General features: G+C 48.3%; 8 protein-coding genes and 2 pseudogenes across 8 annotated transcripts; 4 read left to right on the top strand and 6 right to left on the bottom strand.

Annotated features, from left to right (window-relative positions):
• Positions 1 to 1267: 1267 nt before the first annotated feature.
• On the bottom strand, positions 1268 to 2760 carry CNG03470 (hypothetical protein). The gene is made up of 4 exons (XM_572033.2): positions 2749 to 2760; positions 2561 to 2665; positions 2050 to 2510; positions 1268 to 2000 (listed from the first exon to the last, which is right to left on the bottom strand). The coding sequence occupies exons 2-4, from the start codon at positions 2645 to 2647 to the stop codon at positions 1607 to 1609; spliced, it is 942 nt and encodes a 313-aa protein (XP_572033.2). The 5' UTR covers positions 2648 to 2665; positions 2749 to 2760; the 3' UTR covers positions 1268 to 1606.
• Positions 2761 to 2804: 44 nt separating this feature from the next.
• On the top strand, positions 2805 to 4331 carry CNG03460 (conserved hypothetical protein). Its single transcript, XM_572031.1, has 6 exons — positions 2805 to 3379; positions 3427 to 3589; positions 3637 to 3737; positions 3784 to 3862; positions 3914 to 3976; positions 4027 to 4331. Exons 1-6 carry the CDS (start codon positions 2975 to 2977, stop codon positions 4257 to 4259), a joined length of 1044 nt encoding a protein of 347 aa, XP_572031.1. The 5' UTR covers positions 2805 to 2974; the 3' UTR covers positions 4260 to 4331.
• Positions 4332 to 4375: 44 nt separating this feature from the next.
• Positions 4376 to 6561, bottom strand: CNG03450 (specific transcriptional repressor, putative). The gene is made up of 6 exons (XM_572029.2): positions 6179 to 6561; positions 6113 to 6128; positions 5769 to 6065; positions 4984 to 5718; positions 4806 to 4927; positions 4376 to 4742 (listed from the first exon to the last, which is right to left on the bottom strand). Exons 3-6 carry the CDS (start codon positions 5995 to 5997, stop codon positions 4500 to 4502), a joined length of 1329 nt encoding a protein of 442 aa, XP_572029.1. The 5' UTR covers positions 5998 to 6065; positions 6113 to 6128; positions 6179 to 6561; the 3' UTR covers positions 4376 to 4499.
• Positions 6562 to 7486: 925 nt separating this feature from the next.
• On the bottom strand, positions 7487 to 8631 carry CNG03440 (yippee-like, putative). Its single transcript, XM_572028.2, has 4 exons — positions 8298 to 8631; positions 8142 to 8185; positions 7975 to 8083; positions 7487 to 7901 (listed from the first exon to the last, which is right to left on the bottom strand). Exons 1-4 carry the CDS (start codon positions 8394 to 8396, stop codon positions 7755 to 7757), a joined length of 399 nt encoding a protein of 132 aa, XP_572028.1. The 5' UTR covers positions 8397 to 8631; the 3' UTR covers positions 7487 to 7754.
• Positions 8632 to 8823: 192 nt separating this feature from the next.
• CNG03420 lies at positions 8824 to 14916 on the top strand (annotated as a pseudogene).
• On the bottom strand, positions 9416 to 14175 carry CNG03410 (annotated as a pseudogene).
• Positions 14917 to 15396: 480 nt separating the features above from the next.
• Positions 15397 to 16786, top strand: CNG03400 (hypothetical protein). Its single transcript, XM_572025.2, has 5 exons — positions 15397 to 15626; positions 15673 to 15703; positions 15756 to 15886; positions 15937 to 16192; positions 16240 to 16786. Exons 1-5 carry the CDS (start codon positions 15466 to 15468, stop codon positions 16654 to 16656), a joined length of 996 nt encoding a protein of 331 aa, XP_572025.2. The 5' UTR covers positions 15397 to 15465; the 3' UTR covers positions 16657 to 16786.
• An 816-nt stretch (positions 16787 to 17602) lies between these two features.
• On the bottom strand, positions 17603 to 18748 carry CNG03390 (yippee-like, putative). Its single transcript, XM_572071.2, has 4 exons — positions 18433 to 18748; positions 18279 to 18322; positions 18112 to 18220; positions 17603 to 18030 (listed from the first exon to the last, which is right to left on the bottom strand). The coding sequence occupies exons 1-4, from the start codon at positions 18529 to 18531 to the stop codon at positions 17878 to 17880; spliced, it is 405 nt and encodes a 134-aa protein (XP_572071.1). The 5' UTR covers positions 18532 to 18748; the 3' UTR covers positions 17603 to 17877.
• Positions 18749 to 18929: 181 nt separating this feature from the next.
• Positions 18930 to 22842, top strand: CNG03380 (cell wall surface anchor protein, putative). The gene is made up of 3 exons (XM_024657578.1): positions 18930 to 19275; positions 19363 to 19879; positions 19937 to 22842. The coding sequence occupies exons 2-3, from the start codon at positions 19446 to 19448 to the stop codon at positions 22716 to 22718; spliced, it is 3216 nt and encodes a 1071-aa protein (XP_024513252.1). The 5' UTR covers positions 18930 to 19275; positions 19363 to 19445; the 3' UTR covers positions 22719 to 22842.
• On the bottom strand, positions 22838 to 25625 carry CNG03370 (conserved hypothetical protein). Its single transcript, XM_572067.2, has 7 exons — positions 25318 to 25625; positions 25128 to 25245; positions 23965 to 25064; positions 23699 to 23901; positions 23515 to 23626; positions 22986 to 23450; positions 22838 to 22931 (listed from the first exon to the last, which is right to left on the bottom strand). Exons 1-7 carry the CDS (start codon positions 25558 to 25560, stop codon positions 22887 to 22889), a joined length of 2286 nt encoding a protein of 761 aa, XP_572067.1. The 5' UTR covers positions 25561 to 25625; the 3' UTR covers positions 22838 to 22886.
• Between the last annotated feature and the right edge of the window lie 214 nt (positions 25626 to 25839).

Raw genomic sequence — 25839 nt, 5'->3', positions numbered from 1 at the left:
CTGGGTGACTGTGGCCGGAACACATGTCCTATAACCCACAGAACTACCAACAACTGCAACCGAAGTGATGGCACTCTTAGAAGCTGACGAGGCAGCGTAAGAGCTGGCGGACCTGGCCGATGTGATCCGTTACAGCGACGTGTGATAAGAGCGAAGAGCTGCTGGAAAGCGGCGCCGAAGAATGTGGAAGGAGTTTCCACGCCGTGCCGGATACTGATGCAGAGGCAGAGTCACGGATGCAGAGTCGCTGGCGGAGGCAAAGATCTGTAATAATTCGATTGAACCGCTCGTCTGTTGGGCGGACAATCGTCTCTGAGTGACTGCCTTCGCTGGCAGACGAACCAGCTGAAAACTCATTTCCACTTTTGGTAGCTGACTGGACAGTAGCACTGGCTGTCTCTTGAGTCACAGAAACGCATCCAGTGTTGTCATTCACTGACAGACTAGCTGCTGCAACAGAGACCTCCGTGGCAGTCGTTGCAGCGGCGTTTTCGACAGAAACGGCATTGGACGATTGTGCAACGAGGGTTTCGGCAGGAGAAGGTTCTTCTGCGCTGCGGTATCATCATGGGGTTTTAAAACTATCGGGGTTGACCAGATGGAATCAGCGGCAGCGATGCTGTAAGGGTTAGGCAGTTCAAAGCAAGCTGGGAAGGAGGGTTACAGCGGTGCCACCGTTCTTCAAACAGCTTTTGACACTTTTGCCTTCCTGATATAATAAATTTACCAAGTGAAAGCAATCCCACTGGTCCCATTCATTACATACTTGGTCTTTGTATTATCCCAAAGTTCGTTCTGATGTTTCCAGCTCAAATCCCTTCCGAGCAGGGTGCTGTACCTGGCCGATCGTTAGTTTCATCGTATCCGGCCGTCGCTTTTTTATCCCCTCCGTCTTCGAAAGCTGTGATTTTGTAATAGATGGCCAAGCCGGACGCCGCTGCCGCTCCTCTATTCGAAAGCAGCCAGATGACGTTTATCCCGTAACCCCCTTCTGTGGAAGGTAAAGTTGCGGAGGCAGAGCAGATAGCGACGGAGCCTTGAATGGTAGGCGCTTGGTCAGTCGGGATGGCGAGCTGGAGGAGAATGATACAAGAGGAAGTGGCGGTGCAATTGAGGATGAACCAGCCGGTTGCTGTGCAAGGACACCCCGGGAGGTAAGGAGGTCGAGAAAAGGATTATGCGGGTCTTAGACATGCCTCGGCATGGCGTTTTGTCTCTCTGGAGTGTATAGTTGAGATTGAATGGATTGATGCCCAGTCGATGAAAGTCGATAAAAGAACGTAATTAATAGAGTTTAGAACTGGCTTTTTGAAACTCCCTTATCTGGCGCATCTTGACAAAACAAAGGGATGCATCGCCGTCGTATTCACTAATGATATTCCTTCAGGCTAGTTGAGATCCATGACAGTCATAGCATGGAAGACGAGGACAAATCGAGAAAGGAGAAGAGCGGTTGACTTTGATGGGTAAAGGAATTATAGTCCGCGCCAAAGGTGTCACTGCGCTAAATAAATTGAAATGCCCCTATGGATTCGCCGAATGTTTCGCCAGTGTTGTCAGAGATACTTTAGACCCTGACAGGGTGTACAGCATCTGCATGTTCCGCTCATGATCTTGACGGTAACTCTGCAACTACTTTCCCTACGAACGCCGCGGCCATCCAGCCGGCCAAAACGATCAACGTTGTCTCCCAAGGCTTAGTTGGTAAAAGGACTCTAAGACCATAGCCGGCACTCATCCCACCTAGGAGCCTTGTACCAGCCCATATCCTATCCCCCCTGGCCCATGCTTCAGACAATAACCTTTCGGTCTCTAGCCATGAGGGCGGGATAGTAAAGGATGATGGAAGGGGAAGAGATGAAAGGAGAGATAGCGATAAGGAAGGAGAAGGTGGTTGTTCGTGTATCGTCGGCTGGGTGGAGTACCACGGAAAGAGGAAGAGCTGGAAGAGAAGTGGGAGCAGAGAAGTGTACAACAGCGTTAGAGGAATAAGGATGGGTCTGCGATACGTATAAGTGTATGTACTTGATAGTGATATTTTGTACTCACGCAAAAAACTTTCTTCGACCGTCTTGCCTTGCCGGGTGCATGTCATCTGAGGGTGAAACAGAGCAGTTTTGACCCCTCAGTTTCAACACCAGTATACTCAAGCCAAGAGTCGTGAGATGTTGGGCCGCTCCTTCAAGAAGGACGGCTGAAATGGTCCAAAATATCTTACTTAGTTGTATGTCAGAGCTATCTTCCGAGCCGGACAACGTTGGCAGAAGCCTAACGGCGGTCTCTGCGCCAACACTCAATAACGCAAGCGTTGAAAAGTCTTCCCATAACTGCTTCCTTCGAGCAGTCTCGCGCTCGATCTCTGACGCTGGCTCCGAGACAGCCGAGAACGGCAACGACCCGCGGTTGAATAACAGATGCAGAAATACGCGAGGCTTCAGGAGGACGAGGTCCAGAAGCAGTAGCAGAGAGGGGTGTTCGATGAGAGGATCAACGAACTGATTACATCGTGGCTATGAGACATCAGTGTATGTTGTTGTCGACGGATTTGACAGGAACGCACGCATACTGCAAGGCGGATGTTGGACTTGGTTTTGTAGGTGGTGTAGATGTAGTCTGCTGGGCATGCGCAGGCGGTGCAGACGGGCATCGCATCTCGAGAGTATATCTCAAGGCTATAATAGTATTAGACTGGCGCGAAAATAGTCGGAAGATCCATCGAAAAAGAAATCTCGGGTGACAACGGCGCACAGCCCACGTCGTCATGCCGCATCTTATCATTTGTTCCGTCGCATAATTATCCACACAACATATCCTTTCCATCGCCACACACGTTTTCACCACCACAAGCCCCGTTCTCCCCATCAAAACATCCGCCGCCGCCGCCACCACATACGCTTACTTATTTCACAGCCTTTAAAGTTACTAATTGCTCGCTGCTCGACCTGTGACTACTCAGCGTCAACCTTATCTCAAAATGTCACTCCCTCCCGCAATCCTTCAACACGGCAACTCTACCGCCGGCACCTCTGCCCATATCGCCCTCGCCGACGGTCCAGCCACAGTTAATGACAGTACAGTTACCCTTCCATCCTCTCAGGATCCAACCTCACCGTCGGCCTCCACCCCAAACCTCATTCACAACTCCACTTCCCGAGTCTCAATGCAGCTTCCGGAGCATCCCCCGTCCCATCAACGATCCCACTCTGGCTCTGCTGGCTATGCAAACACCACAAATCTCCCAAGTGCAATGTCACACCATGGTCAGTTCCCTAGGACAAGGACGAACTCGAGTGGGCAACAGGACGGCAAGTACAGGAGGAAAGTTGGATTTGAAGCATTCGAAGCGGGGCCTGGAGCCTTATTTGCTTTCACGTGCCAAGTGAGTAGTTCTTTGGAATTGTGGAATGGACGCTAACGGAGAAGCAGTCCAAAAGTGGTGGCTATAAACGATCCCGCAACACTCGAGTGTTTGCCGTGGCTGTTTCTCCGGATGAATCGGGCGAAACGGCTTTGGAATGGCTCATGAGTGAATTAGTGGAGGATGGTGACGAAGTGGTAGCTATCAGAGTCATTGAAATTGATGAAGGAGGTAAGGACTTGTTATCCTCTGATTTGGTTGGACTGACAGCTGTTCAGAGAGACATTCCGAAAAGGCACAAGAAGAGTTCAGGGAAGAAGCACAGGCTTTGCTTAAGACTGTCTTGGAAAAAAATGATGAAATTGATGATCTCCGAAGAGTGCGTTTCCACTTAGCTGCTAATAGCATATCTAACGTCTAGGCAGATTTCTGTCATTGTCGAGTTCGTTGCCGGTAAATCAACAACCACTTTGCTCAAAATGATCGCTCTTTATAGGCCCGACTGTAAGTTATCGCAAAATCAGACTGCGAACCAAAGCTGATAGTTCCCTCCAGCTTTGGTTGTTGGTACCAGGGCTCAACGCTCAAGGTTACAATCCTGGGGTAAAGCTCTTGGCGGTAAGTTTGGGCTTCTTTTTATCCGAACGTGTAACTTATGCATCTTGTAGCCCCTGGTATGGGTTCCGTCTCTCGATTTTGTGTCTCACACTCCCCAGTTCCCGTCATTGTCGTCCGTCCCGAACGTAAAGTTAAGAAACATCTCAAAAAGCGACAAAATGATCCTAAGCGAGGGCAGTACGCTGCCATCGTCGGCCCTGATGGCTTGACATTGAGTAGGAGTAGGAGTAGGGAAAGGAGTACCGGTGGAAGTGCTATGAGTGCGGGAGGAATGAGCGAATGATCTGTTTCTAGAGAGCGTTGGGTTTTGGGCAATCAGTTGTACAATTATACAAATATGAATCTAATTTTGCTTGATGATCGGTGAGAGATGACTGCCGATAACTGGTGAAAGATCCACTAACTGATTGAGGTTTACATGTCATTATAACAAGACTAGTCTCGACAAAGCGCTCCATGTCATTATTGGTATTAAACAACTATTATTGAACAACTATCACAGACACCGTGCCCATCGAACCGATCAACCCTCCATACCCGCATCCGGCGATTTCCTTTCTCTCTTCATAACAGCGTCAACTTCCGTGTTATCCTCGAGCTCAGAGTCACTATTTCTTCTCGACCCCGAGCCTCCTGGCACGCTACCAGTCAGGAATGGCGGGGCCGGCAACCCTCGGAGCGTGGCTTCGGCGGCGCGTGCTTCTGCTTCGGCGCGTTGAATGGCTGACTGCTGGTCTACTTTTACTGCTCGACGACGATTTTGGAACTATGAGAGATATCGTGAGCGACTGCGACTGAGCGATACAAGAGGATAAAGGGAGAAACAAACCCAAATCTGGACACTTCGTGAAGTCATTCCCAGCTGTCTGGCCAGTTCATCCCTTTCTTCTGTAGACGGATATTGTGTCCGTTGGAAAACATCACTCAACATCGCCAGCTGTACATCATTCGCTAAACATTGTCGCCACATCAGCTGACTTTCCTGATTTATTCTGCATTACACTCACTCCGCTTACGTGGCGACTTGAAACTCATCACGGTCGCTGCACTGGTACTGGTCGCGCTTGCCGGACTCGACAACGTACCTTTACTCAACTTCCTATCACTCGAACCCTCGACTGGGCCCTGTCCCAGTCCATGAGAAGGCTGTGATCCATTGCTCTTTCCCTCGCCAGAGTAAAACCTCACATCACCTTCATTACTCCATGGAAACGCATAAGGGTGGATGTGTAGTCTCGGTCTTGATGGCTGAGGAATCCGGTGATAAACCTCTTTTCCCCGGGCGTAGACATGTGCTGGGAAAGGAGAGGGAGGCGGGTAATAGTCTTCTAGATCATAGTATGGGTGAAGAGGTGCATTGTAGTACCTATCTGTTGGCATGTGAATGGAATAATACTCTTCTGGGTGAGTGTGAATGCGAGACAGAGAGGAGTAGTGCCGTTCCGAGGAGGAATGGGGGTGAGGGTATCCAAGGGGGTGACTGTACCATGGAGGAAAGTAGGGTCTCGCCGGAGGACAGTCATGTCCATGTTCCTTTGATTTTCGTGGGAAGGCCCCATGTTCAACGTGAAAAACAGTTGGATGAGGGGGAGGACCTGTTCGGCTAGAAGGCGAAGAGTCCCTGGAAGGATTGCGCGTGTTAAGAGGTGGGAGTGTAGGTGAGGAACGGAAGATAAGAGGCAGACTTGCTGCCGGAAGTGATTGGGAAGTCTTCTTTCCCTTGTCTTCTACTGCCTCTACTACTAATGGCCCTATCAGCGCTTTCCCTCCTTTTTTACCTCAAAACACTTGCCTTCTGAAAGCTTGTGGCTTGGTCTTGGAACGGGGCTTGAACTGGAACTTCTTGCTATGGGCGACAGAAGTACCGATTTATGGTTGTCTGAACTCTTACTCATACTTTCCTCCCTTCCAAAAGACCTCGTGGACAGCCGATCGATCGGAATACCCCTCAAAGGTGGGGAAGTCGACATTTTTGCTTCCTGTGAGAGCTCTCGAAAAGGGACTTGCTGTCGAGCGGACATAGTAGTGCTGGGATCAAAGGAAGACTCGTACGTACGCCAGGGGCAGTCGATTTGACCAAGATTGACCTCTTTAATACAGTAAGCTTGCGTCCTTACGCTGACTTGATGGACTGACTATCTGTTGACAGTTTCTTTGGCAGAGATGAGCACAAAAATGGAAAGATTACGCGTAGGTACTAACCAATTGGTTAACGGGTGTTTGACTGGGAATCTCTCGACGGAAATGACGACAAGCTGTAAGGAAGGAAGGATCCTTCGATGACTATCGTAATGAAGCAAGAGGCTTGCGAGCTGGCAAGCATATGCCAGTAGATGTGTTTTGGGTCAAAGCCGAAATACGGGGTTGAGATGATGAGTGGGTTATAGGACGATTTCTTCCAGATCGAAAACCGTTAATTAAGTTGATAGAGTGATGATGAGATGTAACTTCCCAAGGATGCGACTCAAGAGATCTGTGAAACACCTTCTATCTTTAACTCTCTTTTTGATATAGTGAGAGTTCTCTTGGCCATTCGGAGTTGCTAGAAAGAGTCAAATCGAAAATGAAAGGAAACTCGCCCTTTTCCTTTCACATTCAGTTCACCAGTCAGTTGCGTTGAGCGATCATAAATGAAACGTCCCTAATGGTATGGCGAGCGAAAACGGGTAAATCGCCCAGAAGCGAAATAAATACACAAAGGAAGGAATTCACCCAATTGGACAACCAAAGGAAGTAAGTATCTATAGCTAGTATGTGAGGCAATGGGGATTTACATCCCATTCCGGGGGCGATCTCATGTGAATCGTTATTTGCCATTGGTGCTGTGGTTCAACAAAGCCTACAGCATTGCGCACCTAACTTGTTTAATGCCCGGCACGGTTCCCAGGCGTCCTTGAGGATGAGAAGATAAAGGACTTGTTCTGGGCAAAGGCATACCTGGAAAGCTATCGTGAGTAGTCAAGTTGAGGTTACTGGCTAATGGCAATTCTTGAGACAAGTCATCAATTGAACAGTTCAATCATCACGGAAAAAATGAGTCACTCTGGATGTAGCACCATACTACTCAGGTACTGTGAAGTCAATGAACTTATGGTTAATGGAGCTCAAAGCGAGTATACACTCAAAGTACATGAATCTGAGCTAAGGCTGCAAGTATTAACAGCAAGAATTAATATAGTTTCCCACTAGGAAGAAAGGATGTGGTTCAAGCTCACCCAAAGTAACACGTTGACTAGTATGTCGTTCATCTAATGCCGGGCCCAAATGTAAGTAGTAGCTTCACCGGCTTGGACACCATTCTGTGAAACCAGACTGACGGAGTTTAGTCTAGCTGCTCTTTTTAGATAATAGATGACTACGTGGTCTTTTTCGTTCAGACTCTATACCCTATTTTAATTTCCTCTTTTGTAGCTTTCTGGTCTTCCTCATCACTATCTTGCACACTGCTCTCTGAGACTGTTTGTACGAAGGTGCTGAGTGAATACCAGTTCAACACAGACCACGGTAGTTGATAACGTTCAATGGCATAAAAATAAACAAAATACAAAAGGGAACATCGTAAAAGGCAGTCAGAAATAGCAAATACATATACACAAAAGGCAACAGGAAAATCGAAATGGCAACAACACCATTGAATAAATTCACAGCGACGAACAGCTGTCGAAGACGGTTAACGCCAAGGCCGATGTAGGATAGGCCACGGTTGAGGGTGATGAGAAGTAAAAGTCGAGAACTGATAGTTCTTTAATCAGTCGAAAGGTGATTAGGTTGAAAAGTTTTAAGCGAGAATTTCGCGGACAGGTATCTCCTCAATATGCGGTTTCCCGTTGATAATGTCATGGCGTTCTGGCTTCTCAGTGATCATTTCTCGCTCGAGAATATATTTGCCTTCCTTGTATTTCTGATCATGTTCAGAGGCAAAATCCTGACGTCATCTGTCAGTACCTACAAGCAAGCGAGATCAAAGGAAAATAAGACCAGTCGAGTCCCCGACTCACATATTTCCAGCCAAGGGTGCTATGGCAAACGCGACAGTAGACGTCTCTCACGGTGTGCTTTCCAGTGCGCATCTCTCTATCTTCGGTCTCACCGCTGTATGTGTTTACTCTAGTTGTGATCAGTGACTGCGGGATGATAGGAGGCGGGAAGCAGTTTCAGGACCTACACTGTGTGGACTAGGATAGCCCGACCATGCTGGCCAGTGAATTGCTACCATACATGGAGCATAAGCCTGTATTCTATGCCAGACCCAACGAAGCCGAAGCAAAAAAAGACCGTGCCTGGGTTTGCCACCGGTTTCACTATGCAAAGTCTTACCCACCTTTGAGATGATACCTTCACTAACGGCTAGATGATTCCCGCAATGTCTGCACATCAGTACAGACTCTCCTGCCAAATAGATTCTGTATGTGCGACCCATTGTGCCTGTAATGTACCGGTCAGACAGTACAGAGGACGGTCGTGTTGTTAGATTTCGACAATAAGCGGCGTATGTCGCAGCGAGCCAAGCTTGCGGTGATCGAGGTGTTCAAGGTGGATAAGTGCCCGTCTGGGAGAGTGCGAATGGCACCTAAGACCAAGCTGAATAAATGACTATGGGCTCGCCGAATAGATAATGGGTGTGGGAACTCGAAGTCATCAAGGGTAATAACTCCATCGTCACTTTTATATAAATTATTTCTATCCGAGCCAAATGCCGTCTTCTTGTCTCCCTTCTGCGTGGACACGGCCACAGGGTTCCCGGCCGAGGCACCTTCAAAATATTTCCCACGGTAGTCTGTCACACCTCACACCTCAACTTCATGTCACCCTCGCTTTGGAGCGACTCATGCGGTGCTATCACTCACATCAAGTCAAGTATCAGCGTATCGATGGGCCTTCTGAAGTGGAAAGACGTCTCAGCCAGATCCTCAGGTCTAGGGTTGCTAGTAACCTGACGGCCGAGGATGTTTGAGCTACTAGTATCATCCTCGAAGTCTTCCACCAAGCAGTACCATTGGCTCACTGATGAACAAAATTGTAACCGAATGACGGACATTCTGCTGAAGTCATACCGTCTATCTTCACAATGGTCTAGTGATACCAACAGAAGATCGATAGGAACTGGAGGACAATCCTTGTCTATTCGAACATGCGAGAGATGGGGGGAATCACCGCTATCAGCTTTGGTCTTCGTTACAATCTGGACACCACTGGAGAGCGGAAAGGTCAGATGGAAGAGATCTTGGACCCGACGTATAAGCTCTTTTGGTCTGGTTTATGAATGGGCATGTATGCTGATGGATATCCATGGATTACAGGTCGACACTCAACAGCGACAGCCTCGATCAATCCTTGATGCCAAAACTGGTGTATGGTTGCATCCTATTGCGTACTGAAGATAAAATGGGCCATCTGGGAGGCTACCGTAAGTAAACTATTCTAATTTGTTTGGAGACGACATGTTCTAATATGGCCTTGCAGCGTATAAAGCAAAAAAACGCTCACAATCAATGGTCTTGCGTCAAATGTCTCACGACTACCAGATCCGAATTAAGATAATCAATCCATGGGTAAGGACACAACAGAGATTAACTCGGTTTTGAGTATCTTCCCTGATACTCGTATACTCTTATGTCTATGGCATGTCAAACGTGTGGTTCACTGTACAGAAGTGAACCGAATATCGCTAATTTCCTCTACAGAAGCGGTCACTAGTCGTATGACTAAAGTGGGGCTACTCTCGAAAAAATGCGACCCACACAAGGCTCCCGAAAGGTTCCCATTTATAAGTACCGACTTTGTGTCCATCATCAACGCCAAAGCCGCATCTGTTGCAAGATGTAATTTGCAAATATCGTTTTCTCAGCGCAATGAGGCCGACTACATTCCGTTCATTCCTTTTTTTCTCTGCGTCTTTTCTCATTTCTGTGCCTGTCATGAGCCAATTACTCCTCGTCTCGGATCATCGGCTTTTCATATACTTGATGCGTGACCTCGCCACTCTTTGCTTCCGAATTCCCGATCTTTTTTCATCACCCAAGTTCTACGTATTACCCAACCTTGTCGGCGAGTTGGTTGAAGTTACCGAGCTGCACTTGGTGCTAGAGGATTCCGTCAAGTACGTTCCCTCATTATGATAGCATAGGGACGGTTTGGAGAGACTTGGAAGTCCAAGGTGAGGCTGGCAGACCTCATGATCGCTTTCGAGAAATTTGTGGCGACCAGTCGTCAGCGGATTCTCGAGGAGTGTCGCATTGAGGATGACATTGAGAGCGCCCTTGCACACTTCTCCGAAAAGCTTTCATTTTAGCAGCTTCATCAACAGCCATTGAGCCTTGCTGACGGCGCTTTCATGTGCATCTAAAGATTCCAGGTGTCCGGATCAAAACACCTCGAACTATCTGCGCATGGGGTGTTAGAAGCATGTATTGTTTCTGTGAAGTGAGTGATTTCATGCGTGAGTTTTCAATAACGTCAATTTACATACTATCTATAGGTCATGAACTCCCGGCCCTCTGGGCATATAAGTGGACAAACTGCTAGGACGGTGGTAACTTAATGCTAGATGTGCTCATGTGGAATTCGTGCCTCTACGCAAGACGAACTTGTCAACTGAGCGACAAAAGTGTCCCGCATTTAACCATATCCCAGTTTCGGTGTGATCAAAGGGTTGTTTCCACTCTCAGTCGAGAGTTTAAAGCCTATGTAATGGCACTCGCCTGATTATCAATAAGCTTCTCGACCGAGTCATTGAAGCGAAGATCATTACAGGCGATTAATTTAATAGGAAATGCTTGATTTCTCGCATCTTCCTAAACACCAACACCTCTTCTAGGATACCTGTTACTTTGGGGAGGCGTCAGTTACCGATCCGACTTGCATTTTCTATGGCAATTAACAAAGCTCAGGACATCCTCAGTGCCCTACCCGCACAAGCGCTCAGAAACCCAAGATTCATCAGTTAGACACCGAGCTGACTGCGGGAGATGCCACCTCGGCTTACCTAGCATTGGCCCAAACCATTCCTTCAGCTGATGATGGCACCCGTGACTCGACGTACGCCCTTTTTCATCCTCTTCTTGCCATCTCTGCTCCAGCCCCAACTGACGACCCTTTGCCAGCCTCCCCCCTAAGTTTCTGCTCGATACGGGGCGTCCACAATTTTTGTGGATTCAAAACTGGCAGCGAGGTTGGGATGGACGGTGAGGAAGGGGACGGTACGGATGCGTTCGTTGAATGTGGCAGGTGTCTACCTCACTCGTCCTATATTTAATCATGGCCAGTTATACATGGCTCTATCTAGAGCCAGAGACCCCTCTGGCATCAACGGTATGCTCTCTTTCATCTGCGACGAATGTCAACCACTGAGACATAGCCTTTGCGGATCTAGTATCCAGGACTAAGACTTGATGGGCGGTGGACCATTTCCAATCTATCTTGGCTTAAAACAGGACTTGCTGCGCAAGATCTGCCGATTCAAGCGTCTACAAAGGCTCGGGGATATTCCGTTGGGTCGTCTCCACCAATCTTGGAAGCATGGGGCCTATATATGTGCTTGCTTTGGCACCGTGAGATTTGTTGTTTCTCGCCTTCATAGTGCATCAACTTACGCAACATGTACAGATACTTCAGCTGCAAGCATGTGTTCCTTCGTTACGAACTGTCCGTCCTTGTGGTGTCGACTGGATATATTTCATTGCAACTGTACAACTGTTGTGTAATAGTTGCTCGTTTTGGACATCAGAACACCTGTCTTTCTCCCTGTTGGAAGAGAAAGGTTGGGATGTGAATTGGAAGAAGCAAGTTGAGCCACTGGTGTGCCTCTGTAATGACATGCGTCATCATGTGAATAGGTACCGTAACTTACCAGCTCAGAGAGAACAGAGGAGGAGCTACCGCCGGGTGCCATTCTTTGATGTGAAATTATCTCTATTGGCCTTTGAATATGTTGCGACTTCACCCATCATTCCCAACACTGCTATATCACTCTCTTTATTGCAGTTCCTGCATACCTTGCGGCAGCAATCGCCTATGGGGATCGACGCCTTTTCCCGAGCTCTGCGGAGGTTCCATCGAGCGCGAGGAGGAGTGATATATGCTAGGAACTCCATGAAAGTGGGTTGCTAACCCTATGTGGTTTTTATGTGATTCAGAAGTTGTCTAACCTGACTTTTCGTAGTGGATCCAGCCCGGCCGTCTATTTTGGGCTGCACTTGTTGTGTACCGGGATTTCCTATCCCAAGAAGAGTTCATTGACCCAACCTCGCCTCCCGCCTTTGCCCGGGTAAGCGTCGTGAGTGCCTGGCTTGACATCTGGCACCGACGCCTCTCTCATCTCTCGTTCCCTCTCTTCGTCGCTTGCTGTCCGACCTCAGTGTCAGTGGTCGCCTTGTCGCTGGGTCGTCGCCTCCCGTCTGCCAAGGGTGCGTCCAAGGGAAAATCACCCGTCCTCCCTTCCCATCCAGCGATACCCGTGCTGACTCTCCTCTTGCTCTTGTGCACACAGACCTTTGTGACATGGGTGTCCAGAGTGAGGGCCAGACTCGATATATGCTGGTGTTGGTGGATGACTGGTCTCGATATACCTGGGCGTATTTCGTTAGGCACAAGAGCGATGTATTATCCTGCTTCATGCGCTGGCTACCGCTTGTCGAACGCAGTTATCAGACCCACCTTGTCAAGCCAATTTGTGCACCGATCCAGGCAGAATTCAGCCAGCTTGCCGTTGGGGGCGCAGGGTGTGACTGTGCTTCTCGCGTCTCGGTCCCCGAGGGAGTAAACCTTCAGGTCGTAGTCTGCGAAGGCCAGAGCGCTGGAACCTCTGACCCGAAGGTCGTAACGTCAACTTCGCACTCTGCAATCTGACAATGGTGGAGAGTTTGTCGACGCTGCGTTTTCTGAGTACCTGGCCACGCGTGGGATTCGCCACGAGACAACTGTTACCTATAGCTAACAACTGAATGAAGTCGTTGAACGTGCCAATCGTACTATCGTTGAACGTACAGTGGCTATTTTTTGTGAAAACCGGCTACCTTCCAGTCTTTGGTCTGAAGTTATGCAGACCGTTGTCTACCTCAAGAACTACTCCCCTTCCCGTTCCGTCCCCTCTACCCCCCCCCCTACCTAAGGAGCATAAACTGGCTTGACAAGGTGGGCCAAGTCGTCACAAGGAATGCTCCGAAGGTCACTGGTGGTGTCTTCAAACCGATCATTCTATCCACTGGTGGACTGGTGAGCAAGAGCACGGCGGACGAATGGAAGGACTGGAGGGAGGCGATGCCGGCAGGTGCATTTGAGAGGATGGAGAAGAGAATTGGTGTCGAGTTGGTGAAAGCAAGAGCGAGGACGCTTGTCTTGTAGAGGAAGAGGCGTTAGCGACGAGGAGTGGAGGTTGAATGATCTTTAGAGGTGTTATTTAAGTAGTTTTTAATTCGGGTAGCATACACGACAACCCAATAAGCTAAACAACGCAAACATGCAACCTCTATAACCCCCTACCAACTTTTACATGCTCGTCCTCCAATACGCCCACCTTGACGTCATTGGTTGTGCTGCCTGGGTTCTTCTCCTCAAGTGCCGCCCAGTGCCCAGCCTGTTTCGGATCTCGGGAGAAGAATGATTTACCTCCAGGTGCTGTTGATGTTCATCTAGCGGCGGATGTGAAATTCACCCATTGTCGTACGAAGGCTGCCTCAAAGTACGACTCTGGGCGTACTAGGGGAAGATAACCCCGTCCAGCTTTTTGACACTAGAGTTCCTAAAGAGAGGGAAGAAAGAGTATGAGGCCCCCTGAGGGGGAGAGAAAATAAGGATAGGGCGGGATGAAACGGTAAGTAGCATTTTTTGACCACATATAGTTTCTTGATATGACACCGTTCATAAGTATGCTCTGATGTAAGGAACGGAGAAGAGAAGAGGATTAACAGAAGAAAAGAGGAAGACGAGAGACGGAAAGAAGGGAGAAACTGGGGTGGTAAAGATTAGCTGGAGAGAAGAGGGAGAAGAGGGGAAGAGAAAAAGAGCGAGGTGAGCGGAGCAGAAGAGGCCCTCAGAGGATCGGAGACGGAAGAAAGAAGAGGAAAAGGGTGCTCGAGGGGGAAGCGAAATTGGTTAGCTGTACAACTAAGGAAAAGATATATAAAGAGCTCTTCGGATAGACGAAATGAAAGACAACCTTCATATCCTTCTTCCTTCTTTGACTGCCTTTCCAAGAAGACCACTCCCGAAACCTTCGCAGACTTCGCTAGCTTACGAACCTCTAAGTTCCCCGACTGGACTAAACCGTGGTTAAAACAAACAAAGTAACATCAGGTACTTTCCGGCCTCTCCGAGGACAGGGGTACCGTTACATCTGATGACTGGAAGGCGATGAGCGACGGGGAGGGGGGAAAGGCGTTTCAGAACAAGGCTGACACCGATCTCGTGGCAGTGTTATACCGGCATGGTATGCCAGAAGCTAATAAGCCTCTTCCAAAATGCTGCATGCGATTTTGATCTAAAGCTCACTTACATCATTGCTTATTGGCAAGGTAGTGCAAACGACTCCTATACTTTCTCTGAGGCTCTTCACAAGTACAATTTCCCAAAGCTCCCTGCAAACAGCTATTTCCTGGCCGATCGATGCTGATTTTCGCATTTGAGAACGGATCCGGATAAACTGCTCACACCCTACCGGGCCACTCAGTATGGTCTCGCAAGCTTCTATTCAGCGGCGGCACGTAAGTGATTGATGTGCTACGGATGAGTGATTTTGCTCAGAAATGGTCACTATAGTCCCCGATCTGAGAAAGAAGTATTCAGTCTCGCACATACCCAACTCTGTAACGGCATAGAAGAGAGAACTTTCGGAATCACAAAACGGCGCTGCGAGATGTCTTGAGTGTGAGTTTGGAGAAATTGCAAGGCGGCATTTAGTAGCACATCAGATTAATATACTGGGTCCTATGCAACATCTGCGCATCCATAAATAACCAGTCTGCCAGCCTATTAGTCAAGATCGAGATGAAAATACATAACAACGAAAGCCTCCTTGACTGACGATTTCGGCTGAATTTTAATTAACTCGATGGAAACGTCAACAAATGGCTGACGTAATAAACCTCCACTGCACCTTTAGTTTCCACCGGATGCCAACAACATGTTGGTGAATGAAAAGCCATCAATACGTCATGTATCTTCCGTCCGGTCCTTGGTCTTCTTCTCGCGGTCATCTTTTTTTCCAGTTCGTTATAGTAGAACTGAAGAGATGCCTTCAACTGTATATGCAAATTTATAATGGACGGACGATAACCTCTTTGATATGAGGCTTTCCTTAATAAGGTTTATTATATGCATTTACTTTGAAGAGGTGAGGGCTGCTGATCTTTCACCAGAGTACTTGGTGACCTGACGTCATGTATGCAGTTTCTTGTATATAGTACTCGTAATGCTTTGAACGTCCTGCTTCTCCACTGACAAAAAACCTATTCTACTGTCCGTATTCAATAGTAATTGGCGTGAAATACGACATGTCTATCACCATCAATCCCGCGACCACGAAGCCTCCCACGCGAGACAATGCCAATCCTCCGATGCATCTCCCCGTCGCCAAAGACGAGAAGCAGCATCCGTCCAAGGCTGGCGGCGAGAACGCTTCGGTTTATTTCGTTGGGACTGCCACGACAATTTTGTGAGTGTGTGTGCTTCACCTGTTCGACTGGATGCTGATTACACAGGGAATGGGGGGGGATTCGAGTCTTGACCGACGTGAGTTCTACTCTGGGGAGCCACCATTCACAGGATACTTATATTACCACAGCCTAACTTTCTCCACGCCGGGGATCACGTTCATCTTGGGCCAGGCGTCTCCAGTACTCGTCTAACCAACCCATCCGTGGATTTACACGACCTCCCCCGGATTGACCTTGTTCTTCTCTCCCATTACCATGCGTAAACATTCCAACCTGTTCACAAAATGACCCCGCTGACGATGAATAAAGCGACCATTTCGATCAAGAAGTTGAAGCGAGCCTCCGTCGCGACCTTCCTATTGTCAGCACCGCCCACGCCAAAAAGGCACTGACATCTAAGGGGGACGATTCATTCACAAATGTCCATGACCTGGAGCCGTTTCAAGAGCTCATGGTCAATGTCAAGGAGGACGCGGTACAAAAACAGCCCAAGATCCGAATCACTGGTATGCCTGGGAAGCATGTTGCCGGTGTAATGGAGGTGATGAATGAATATGTTTCAGCTGTATGTCATCCTCCCCTTTACCCAGTGTCCAATTAATAAGTAACCAGATTCCCCCGACAAACGGTTGGATGGTCGAACTCGGCTACGAACATAATGATGCTTTTAAAACAGGCTATCGCATCTATATTTCCGGCGATACACTGATGGTCAACGAACTCAAAGAAATTCCCAAACGTTATCCTGATCATCCCATTGATCTGATGCTCATTCATCTTGGCGGGACGACAGTGCCATCGCCAAAGATGTCCCCTCTGGCTGTGATGGTGACCATGGATGGTAAGCAAGGGGTTGAGTTGATGCGACTGATAAAGCCGGATGTGACCATTCCGATCCATTTTGATGATTATGACGTCTTTGCGAGTCCGCTGGAGGATTTTCAGAAACTTGTTCAGCAGGAGGGCTTAGGTGGGGGCGTGGTGTATTTGGATCGGGGGGAGAAATACCAGTTTTGTGTTAGGTCATAGCGTAAAACGTTAGAACTGTTCTTGTACGGTATTGTCAATGGTCCTAGCGCTCACTGACAATGTTCTGAACCGGCAACGTAAATAGTTTATAATGATGCTGCCGTGCCGTTAAAATGTATTAATCTGAAGCAATTTACAGCCCCGGGCTGTCTCAAGGACCCGACCTCTTACAGAAGAAACACGCACTCGTTGCTGTCTTTGCGCAAAGTCTTCATCAGAGTGCTGGGCTATTCAGGAAATGTTCTTTCTGATCTCATTATAGGCCATTTTACCCCTTGCCATGAGAACAATTTCTGGATTCTGCCAAACAACAAAACACTCATCTAAATGGTGGTGTAGCAATTGGTGGCTCCCTTCTATTATTTATTCAACTTGTACTTGGGATCATTGCATCTGACAAACATGTTTCTTCAGAATCTTATGAGCATGGATCTGAAAGAGATGATTTGCGCAGACCTTGCCGAATTCGCATCCCGAGCGAGTGACATCGATTTTCGTCCCGACAGCGATGCCATTGCAATTGGGAAAGTCAAGTATCAAATCAGCATGGTAAGCAACAGCTTCGCGCTCCTTGCCCCTGACCGGCCTCCTTTACTTAAAATGACGATCGATGAGGAGCAGTTTGGGCCCGGTGGAAGTGGCAAAAGGCAACGCATTAATGAACAGATATTACGGGGCCGCATTATATCCATACTTCTGTCTCGATCATCTGCCAGGAAATCGGATTTTCGAAAACAAGCCACGGATGATCGGCTGACAGGAACAGATCAATCCAATGGATAGCTTGATATGCGTCCACAACGTTACTTGGTATTATAGGTGGTGTCGATGGGATTGATCCAGAACAATACAGAGGTACGGTAGATATTCGGGAAGCAGACGAAATTGTCCAGCGCAAAGACGACGTTCAGCATTGATAGCTCCAACGGTTTGAAACCCATCCCTTGAGGTTAGTCACGAGTCAATAACAGTTAATGGCATAAGAATAACGAAATACGAAAGGGGACATAGCAAAAGGTCGTCAGAAATAGTAAATATCAACACATAAAAGACAATGAGGAAATCGAAGTGGCAACAACACCGTCGAATAAGGTTACAGAGGCGAATAGAGGTCGACGCCAAAACCGGTGGATGATAGGCTACGGTTGAGGGTGATGAGAAGTAAAAACTCGAGATACTGACAGTTCTTTGATAAGCCGAAAGGCAGAAGGTTGAGGAGCATTAAACTCTAGCGAGAATTTCGCGGATCGGTATCTCTTCGATACGGGGCTTCCCGCTGATAATGTCACGACGCTCTGGCTTCTCAGTGATCATCTCTCGCTCGAGAATGTATTTGCCTTCCTTATATTTCTGGTCATGCTCAAAGGCAAAGTCCTGACATCGTCCATCAGTACCCGCAAGCAAGCAATTTAAAATGAAAGTAAGACGAGCGAAAGAGTAAGTTCGAGAACTCACATATTTCCAGCCAAGAGTGGTATGGCACACCCGGCAGTAGATATCTCTCACCGTGTGCCTTCCAGTGCGCATCTCTCTGTCTTCGGCCTCACCGCTGTATGCGTTTACTCTAGTTGTGATCAGTGACTGCGGGATGATAGGAGGCGGGAAGCAGTTTCAGGACCTACACTGTGTGGACTAGGATAGCTCGACCATGCTGGCCAGTGAATTGCTACCATACATGGAGCATAAGCCTGTATTCTATGCCAGACCCAACGAAGCCGAAGCAAAAAAGACCGTGCCTGGTTTGCCACCGGTTTCACTATGCAAAGTCTTACCCACCTTTGAGATGATACCTTCACTAACGGCTAGATGATTCCCGCAATGTCTGCACATCAGTACAGACTCTCCTGCCAAATAGATTCTGTATGTGCGACCCATTGTGCCTGTAATGTACCGAGCAGACAGTACAGAGGACGGTCGTGTTGTTAGATTTCGACAATGAGCGGCGTATGTTGCAGCGGGCCAGTTGGATGTACAGGTATTCAGGGTGGATAGTTGGCCGTCTGGGAGAGTGCAAACGGCACCTAAAACCGACCACGATAAGTGAATATATACTATCTGCAGAGATATTGGGTGTGGGAACTTGAGGTCATCGAGGATAATAACTTCATATGTTACTCTTATCCACTAAATCTCTACTATTGCCTCCGAGCACGGCCACCGGGTTTCCCGGGTGTCACATTTCTCCCACGGTAGTTTGGAACACCTCCACCTCCACCCCAATAATAAGCGACAAATCAATGTGTTTTCCGGCCACGTCTCTTGTCTTTTTTTCGAAACATGTTGCAGCTCACTGGATTCCCCGGCTGGAGATGTGGCCTAGCGAGCGCCGTCTGAGCCACATGAGGGACAACACAGAAACAAAACATTGTAACTATGCTCCAATTATCCCCATCCATCCCCCGACCTTAGTCGACGGGCCTAATCGGCTATTCCTTTCAGGCAATAACTTCATCGCAGACACAATGTCCTTTGACGCACCTTGAGCTTCTACTTCGAATTTCAGTCCAAGGAAGATGTAGTAAAAATCTCTTCCTTTGTCATTGGATTGTCCTTTGGATAGCCTCTTTCTCCTTACTCCATCTTTCATTTCCTAGGATGGGCTGTGCAGTTGAGGACAACGTGAGTGATTCGCAGACCCATTTATGATTTTTCTCTTGTTTCCTTACCCAACTCTACATATTGTTCACTCATACACTTCCATTCCAGTCGTCTCTTAGAGAAATAGGTATCTCATCCGTCCACTCTGGTGGCATCACATTCTTTTAACAAATAAGTGAAACAACATCGCAATGGCCCGAGCTTCACTAACTTTCACCTCCCTCGCCTTCCTCATTTTCATTACTCCGTTAGCTCTCGCCCAATCCTCTGGTACCATTAACCTTTCATCCACCTCAGTATGTGTCATTATCGCTCAAATCGCCTCCCTATCTTCACCCAACGCCATCTCGGCGATGATGCCCATCTGCCCAGACTCTGGTGATACCGCCATTGCCTGGCCGCTTACGACTACCGGAGATGGTGCATCTTCCAGCATCGCAATCTACGCCCACACAACTGCCATTAATGGAGGGGTCAGTCTCGGTTGTGTGATGGGCCTCAGCCAGATGCAGGCGATGTATCTCTTGGGAAGGGATCTGACGTGGGACGACAGTGCTGGTACGCTGTACGACAACACTGCTGGCGGGAATCTACTCGATCCTACCACCTATGCTACTATAACCTGGCAAGTGACCTTTTAAATGAAAGCCAGACATTTAAATGCTGATATATGGACGATCAGTGGATCATCCGAAACGCTCCTTCCATCAGGGCTCGTGCTGCCTGACCCATCATCTAACGCCGCTGGAGCTTCAGTCTGGGATCAAACCATTACTCTGACCTCTGGTGCCAAAGCTTCCGGTGGAAACAACGATGATGTTGTCGAAAGCACTGTTGCCGATGTTACCTCGGTTGCCGCGCCGGCCAGCTCTACCATCCTAATGACTTCTGCAGCTGCCAAGACCTCAGCTGCTCCTGTCACTTCAGTTTACCGTATCACATCGGCTGTGCCTGAGACTTCTGCTGCAGCAGAGACCTCGGAGGCTCCCTCAAGTACCGATCAATTGGCAGTCCAGACTTCCAGCCCTCTCTCTCCCTCTCCTAGCTCCACTATAAATGAGGCTTCGCAAACTAAAGCAGTTGTCACTTCCCCTAAGTCGGTCATTAGCGACCAACTTAGCTATTCCGCTACCCCTTCGCTTACTGCTGTAGAGCCTTCTAGTGTTTCAGAAGTGGTTGACGTTCTTACGACGTCTTCGACCACTTTCCACGAAGTGGGCAGCTCCGGCTCGCCTACTTCCTCGGAGAGCGACTCGGACCAGGCGAACTTTGAATCTTCAGGCCAGCCGGTGGCGGTACAAACCAGCTCGCCTGCCCCTCAACCAATCTCTGATACAGTTCAGCAACTCTCGTCTACCCAACAAGAGACAACAGTTGAAGCTCAAATTTCTGCTCAGCCAGAGACCTCTGCTCAACCTCAAACTTCTGGCCAGCCTCAGACTTCTGCGCAGCCCCAAACATCTGACCAACCTCAAACATCTGGTCAGTTTCAATCATCAGCTCAGCCCTCAGGGTCGTCTTATCGATCGGAAAGTAATGAACAACCTACCAGGGCCGACTCTTCGTACGCCTCCGATCCTACTTCTGCTTATCAGGCTAGCTCTAGTCACCCGGAAGACTCTACACCTACATTGATTCAATCTTCTGACAGCGCTTCCTTCTCTACCACTGATGGGAATGATTACTCCTCCGATAATGGCGATTACGATAACACCAGTGTCATTGCTGTACAGACTAGCGCTAGTTTGAAGGCATCTCCGTCAGTTGTTCAATCAGAAAATCAACGTGTCACCTCTTATGATGCCTCAACTTATCAAGTGGCTACGGCCAGTCTTTCGAGTTCGGCGTACCTTACCGACACCGCCTACGAAAGTAGTAACGATGATAATTTGAGCGATTCTGAGGAAGTACCGCAGACTTCTCCTTCGCAGTCGCTGAGTGCACCAACCAGCGCATCAGCCGCTATAGTGTCAAACACTTATCTCATCTCTTCGAATAGCTCTGATAGCTCAGATGGAGGTGTCACCGTCACTGCCCTTGACGCTAGGCCTTCATCCACCGCTCAAGCGTCATCCTCGCAAACTGACGTCAACGAAGCTGGATCATCATCCTCTTCTGCATCATCGTTCGAAAGCAAAATCTCCCCCAGCGGTAGCGACGACAATGGCAGCCCATCCGAGACCGATCAGTCTCAATCCCAATATTTTGAGCCGAGCTCGTCCGATGTCTCCACTGAACAATTTACCACGCCTACCTCTTCCCACCAGCCGACAACATACGCAGCCTTCATTATGCCTGCATCTTCCAGCTCTGCAAGCTCAGACGAGCCATTTGTCTTTACTGTCGGAGGAATGACCATTGGACAGTTCACCGAAGCTGGTGCCGATGCCATGATAGCTGTGCAATTCAGTTCTACTTCGACGACTGATAGCCCGGCGGCTGAGAATAGCGCGTGGGCCGAGACTGCTGCTGTTGAAAACATTGAAGGCACTGATGCAACGAGCACAAGTGCGTCTGAAGTGGTCGCTGCTTCGGCTGCACGCACAAGCAGTGCCTTCTTAGCAGATGGTAACAATGGTAGTTGGGTTAGTTCAGTGAATGAAAGCGTCAGTCCGGGTGCACCCACGAGTTCGGAAGAAGCAAGGGAGACAAGCGACAGTAACCGATCTGGCGAAGACAATTATGGTACCTACTCGTCGGCCAGCGCGAGTACAGAGGAAACAAGCAAAGACAACAACCAAAGAAGTGGCGCCGGCGAGAACACTGCGAGTGTCACTGTTGACTATATAACCACCTCTCCCACGCAAAGTTCAAGTATCGTCAGCGCCTCCTACACTGACCAGCGATGGTCGGCTTCTCAAGCCAAAGCCACTGTAGGGGGAGAGAGCGAAGGCTCCAAGGTGTCTGCTGCACCGACGATATTTAGCATATTGTCAAACAGCACCAGTTCCAATGATTCTTTTGGGCGAGAATCGTCGGATGACAAACGTCAAAGTCTGTCAGCGACTTCTTACCAAGCAAACTTTACCATCACTGGTGAAAGCGCAATGGTAAGCGCCAGTGGTCACTCACACCACCAGAGTGATACAGCTGTCAATGACATGATTTCCCAAATCATTGCCGTGGAAACTTCTGCAATCTCGTTCGACAGCTCTCCTCTTTCGTCTGTATACAGGTTTTCCAAAGGCGACGACACGTATACAAAATCAGGTTCCCCTGGGGCCGAGCCTACTAGCATGTCACCTTGGGCTCAAGCTCTCAGCAACAATAGAAACAGCAGCGCATCTATTTCGGAAATTATCCGCACTGCATCTTCGCTTGTAAGTGGCGCGAGTTACTCGCTGGAAAGCGCAAGTACCCAGAAAGCGGTTGTGACGGGAGGTCAGAGCAGCGGAAAGACATGTGCGAGGAAGAGGAAAGAGAAAGCGAGGAGAGCTAGGGCTTTGCTTATAGAAGCTGTATGATGTTTACGATGGACGTAAGAGGGAAGGACCCATTGTCATAATTTTCTTCTGGTGAATACTGAACCTAAAACCCAATAGTATATTTCATACTGTTCGTTGACATAATACAAATCCTTGATGGACATTAGAGATATTTCGTGTTAAATCTTGGAATACATGTCAGATGATTTAAACTACAGTTGCTTCTACTTCATCATACGCCTTTGACTCGACCTGTCAATGTGGTCAGATGACATGGCTGAAGGAAGAATTGAAAATAAGACTCACGTTTTGTTCCTCCTTCTCGGCCATCTCGACATCCTCTGCTGACCCCTTATCGTCGGATTCCTCTTCTTTTTCTTCACCCACTTCTTGTACTTTTGTTCCGTCAACAATCGGCTCCTCCTTTACCTCTTCCTCTACCTTTTCTAATTCGGCCGGGCCTTTTTCTTCCGCATTCTCAGTATCCTCCTTTTCTTTCTCCTCGTTCTCTTCCCCTTCTTTTTCCTTTTTCAATTCCTGCACATCCTCATCTTCCAACTCGCCGCCCTCTCCAGGATTTTCATTCTCGCCTTCGCCTCCTTCCTTCTCACCCTCTCCGGCTTCCTTGCGCGCGAAACCTTTGGGTTCCTGAGCCTTCTTGATTGTAGAGAGCAACAGATGGACGTCTCGCTTTTCTTTTAGGCTGGGGAAGAATTTTAGTGATGTATGAGAAGCGAGACGAAGGGCGCGCCAAGTAGATGTTGTCTTGCGCTATAAAGTAAAATTTAGTAGACATCCATTTTGTTTTTATTACAATGACTGTATGAAAACTTACTTCTTTGTTGGCGGCAAGCTTTTCGGGTGTGCCTTGACCCATGGCCTTATCATCTTCCTCATCCTCTTCAATCCTTTTGATTTCTTCGTCAAGCGCTTCCACCGTCGTCGCCCTAAACAGCCAAAGTCAGCCTTTCAGCATATGATTATCAAAGCGAGAAAAAAAGTGAAAAAAAAAAACTCACTTTTCTCGTCTCTTCAGCTGATTAATATTGGTGAACCCATTGTTCCACAGCATAGATAATGGGCGTGAGCCGACCTTGAAGTTGTATGGCGCAGGCGGGTTGAGGCGCTTTGCCCATGCTTGCGCTGGCTCGGAAGCAGAGTCGGGATCAAGTGCGGGGATCTCGAAAGAGCCTTCTGGACATCCTTCATTCTTCCATTGAACCTATGTTCTCGCTGGTCAGTTTTGTCTTGATGAAAATGAGGCGGAACGATGAGAAAGACCGACGTAATGTGCTTCTTGTCTAATGATACTAAACACGGTATCTTCAAAACTGGCTCCCCCAACTATGTTCTTCAATTCTTCCTTGATGCCCCCGATTTTACTCTTCACCCACTGCTCGTCCGCCTGCTCCAGCATAAACGTCCTCGGCATACCACCCGTAAAGGCTTGCTTGCCAGCGTGGGCCGGGGTGAGGTTGAGAAGGAATTGGAAGAGAATGAAATACTGCACAAGTATTTGGCGACGGAATGAGGAGTCGGCGAGCTCATACTCAAAAAGCCTCTTTCCTGTCAGGAACCTAGGGTGGAAGAAGCCTCCTGTATCCTGTCCTTCCATGACTTGCCGTTTCCTCTTCTTCCCCAACCCATCGTCCGTACCTGCCATTGCCTTTTCCTTCCTCGTTTGCTCAAATAACTGGGGGAGGACAAAGTCTGATTTTTCACGAAAGGTTTGGAAAGGTGTTTTGGGCGGTGAGCCTACTGCTGGGCCGTCAAGAGAAGGTGGATGGGAGAAATACTGTTGGAGTGACCAGAGTGTGGAGTAAAAGTCGGGTTCCTGTAGCGCAGCCGGTGTCAATGGAGGCTCGTCCTCTGTTGGCTGCTCCATGGATTGATCTGCTGGTTGGTTGGATGAATGCTCTGTGTGTTCGTCCTTCTTCTCGGCATCTTCCATTTCCACATCGCCATCCTTCTTGCCCCCTTCTTCAGCCCTTTCATCCATCTTTCCTTCCTTGTTCTCCTCCTTTTCCTCCACCTTGATCTTCTCCATCTCTGGCTCCTCTTCCCAAACTGTCTTCACTTCTGAATAATCGCCTCTCATATTGATCGCGCTCTTGTCCGCCACACTGAAAACCGAGCTCGCAAACTGATGTATTCTTCCTCTGAACACCAAATCTTCCGGAGTTCGGGGCAGGAATCTCAGAAAGGCATTGATAGTTCTCAAAAGAGGCAAAGCCTTTCCTCGGGAGGCAGGCATGTCTTTGGTGAACCGCTTGGACCGGGATTCCACGTAAGACCAGAGACTCCGCCATGTGCCAACAGAGAGAAGCTCGACAAGCTCTTCAAGGAGAGGGATGAAAAGAGCTCCTGGCTCGAGGAATGGTATTTCTGTACAGGCGGTCTGTATTAACCACCACCAAAAAAAAAGTAAGAAAAAAAAACGTAACAAACCTTGGAAAGCCTTGTGCACAGTCTCGTACAAAGTCAAGATGATATCCAGCCTATCCTTAAGGGCCGTCTGGAAAACAACCTTTTCCTTTTCATTGGCAGTCTCATCTGGCTCACTCAGCTGTTGCAAACGACACATTTTATATATAAGTCATTGGCACATTATTTCAATCGTCACAGTCTATTCACTTACTTGGCCATTAATAACGCTCAGGACAACAAGCTCTCTTCCGACGAGTTCCAGCACTCCTCTGATAAGATCCGGATTCTTTGCCATGCCATTGATCAGGCTAGGATCATTCGAGTACGTCTCCCATGCTTGCGACAGTTTGGTATCGAGCTCGGAAGCGGGGATAGGCACAGGTTTTGACCGTTGCGGAGGGTATGCCGATACTATAGAGTTGAGAGGTTCAAGAAGGGGTTGATGGATTGCCATTTCGTCCCACACTAGGAGAAAAAACGATGTTGCGACGATATATGCTCTGTCTCGCAACGCTAGTCGCAACAAATGCGTTACGTTCTTCTTGTCGCGGAGCGACGGAAGTAAAATGTTTGTTGTCAAAGATCGGATCGGTTATCGCCGCCTCGCAAAACAATAAATAAATCTAATTATCGTTCGTTCTGGGCGCCTTGTTCTCAGGCCAGGCGTTGGTCTTTGGAGAAATGGCGTGGTTCCGGTAATGTAGCTGTTCTTCCTACGGTTTTAAAAAAGAAA

Source organism: Cryptococcus neoformans (assembly GCF_000091045.1).
Source record: "Cryptococcus neoformans var. neoformans JEC21 chromosome 7 sequence".
Taxonomy (NCBI): Eukaryota; Fungi; Basidiomycota; class Tremellomycetes; order Tremellales; family Cryptococcaceae; genus Cryptococcus; species Cryptococcus deneoformans.
Note: the sequence above shows the minus strand (reverse complement) of the source record. Positions and strands in the feature narration are given on the sequence as shown.

Bases quoted from the DNA above. Each gene is read 5' to 3' on its own strand.
- CNG03380 (XM_024657578.1), top strand. From the start codon at position 19,446: ATGGCCCGAGCTTCACTAACTTTCACCTCCCTCGCCTTCCTCATTTTC. The intron at 19,880-19,936 runs GCAAGTGACCTT...ATGGACGATCAG, and splicing joins ACCTATGCTACTATAACCTG to TGGATCATCCGAAACGCTCC.
- CNG03370 (XM_572067.2), bottom strand. From the start codon at position 25,560: ATGGCAATCCATCAACCCCTTCTTGAACCTCTCAACTCTATAGTATCG. The intron at 25,065-25,127 runs GTTTGTTACGTT...CCGCCTGTACAG, and splicing joins TGTGCACAAGGCTTTCCAAG to AAATACCATTCCTCGAGCCA. The intron at 23,627-23,698 runs GTGAGTTTTTTT...TTGGCTGTTTAG, and splicing joins CAGCTGAAGAGACGAGAAAA to GGCGACGACGGTGGAAGCGC.
- CNG03460 (XM_572031.1), top strand. From the start codon at position 2,975: ATGTCACTCCCTCCCGCAATCCTTCAACACGGCAACTCTACCGCCGGC. The intron at 3,380-3,426 runs GTGAGTAGTTCT...ACGGAGAAGCAG, and splicing joins TATTTGCTTTCACGTGCCAA to TCCAAAAGTGGTGGCTATAA. The intron at 3,977-4,026 runs GTAAGTTTGGGC...TGCATCTTGTAG, and splicing joins CTGGGGTAAAGCTCTTGGCG to CCCCTGGTATGGGTTCCGTC.
- CNG03440 (XM_572028.2), bottom strand. From the start codon at position 8,396: ATGGGTCGCACATACAGAATCTATTTGGCAGGAGAGTCTGTACTGATG. The intron at 8,186-8,297 runs GTGGGTAAGACT...CATGTATGGTAG, and splicing joins GTGAAGGTATCATCTCAAAG to CAATTCACTGGCCAGCATGG. The intron at 8,084-8,141 runs GTAGGTCCTGAA...GATCACAACTAG, and splicing joins GCTATCCTAGTCCACACAGT to AGTAAACACATACAGCGGTG.
- CNG03470 (XM_572033.2), bottom strand. From the start codon at position 2,647: ATGCCCGTCTGCACCGCCTGCGCATGCCCAGCAGACTACATCTACACC. The intron at 2,511-2,560 runs GTGCGTTCCTGT...GATGTCTCATAG, and splicing joins ACATCCGCCTTGCAGTATGC to CCACGATGTAATCAGTTCGT. The intron at 2,001-2,049 runs GTGAGTACAAAA...TACGTATCGCAG, and splicing joins GGTCGAAGAAAGTTTTTTGC to ACCCATCCTTATTCCTCTAA.
- CNG03450 (XM_572029.2), bottom strand. From the start codon at position 5,997: ATGTCCGCTCGACAGCAAGTCCCTTTTCGAGAGCTCTCACAGGAAGCA. The intron at 5,719-5,768 runs GCAAGTGTTTTG...TAGGGCCATTAG, and splicing joins AAGCCACAAGCTTTCAGAAG to TAGTAGAGGCAGTAGAAGAC. The intron at 4,928-4,983 runs GTGAGTGTAATG...GACAATGTTTAG, and splicing joins CAAGTCGCCACGTAAGCGGA to CGAATGATGTACAGCTGGCG.
- CNG03390 (XM_572071.2), bottom strand. From the start codon at position 18,531: ATGGGTCGCACATACAGAATCTATTTGGCAGGAGAGTCTGTACTGATG. The intron at 18,221-18,278 runs GTAGGTCCTGAA...GATCACAACTAG, and splicing joins GCTATCCTAGTCCACACAGT to AGTAAACGCATACAGCGGTG. The intron at 18,031-18,111 runs GTGAGTTCTCGA...GGACGATGTCAG, and splicing joins CCACTCTTGGCTGGAAATAT to GACTTTGCCTTTGAGCATGA.
- CNG03400 (XM_572025.2), top strand. From the start codon at position 15,466: ATGTCTATCACCATCAATCCCGCGACCACGAAGCCTCCCACGCGAGAC. The intron at 15,887-15,936 runs GTAAACATTCCA...CGATGAATAAAG, and splicing joins CTTCTCTCCCATTACCATGC to CGACCATTTCGATCAAGAAG. The intron at 16,193-16,239 runs GTATGTCATCCT...ATAAGTAACCAG, and splicing joins TGAATGAATATGTTTCAGCT to ATTCCCCCGACAAACGGTTG.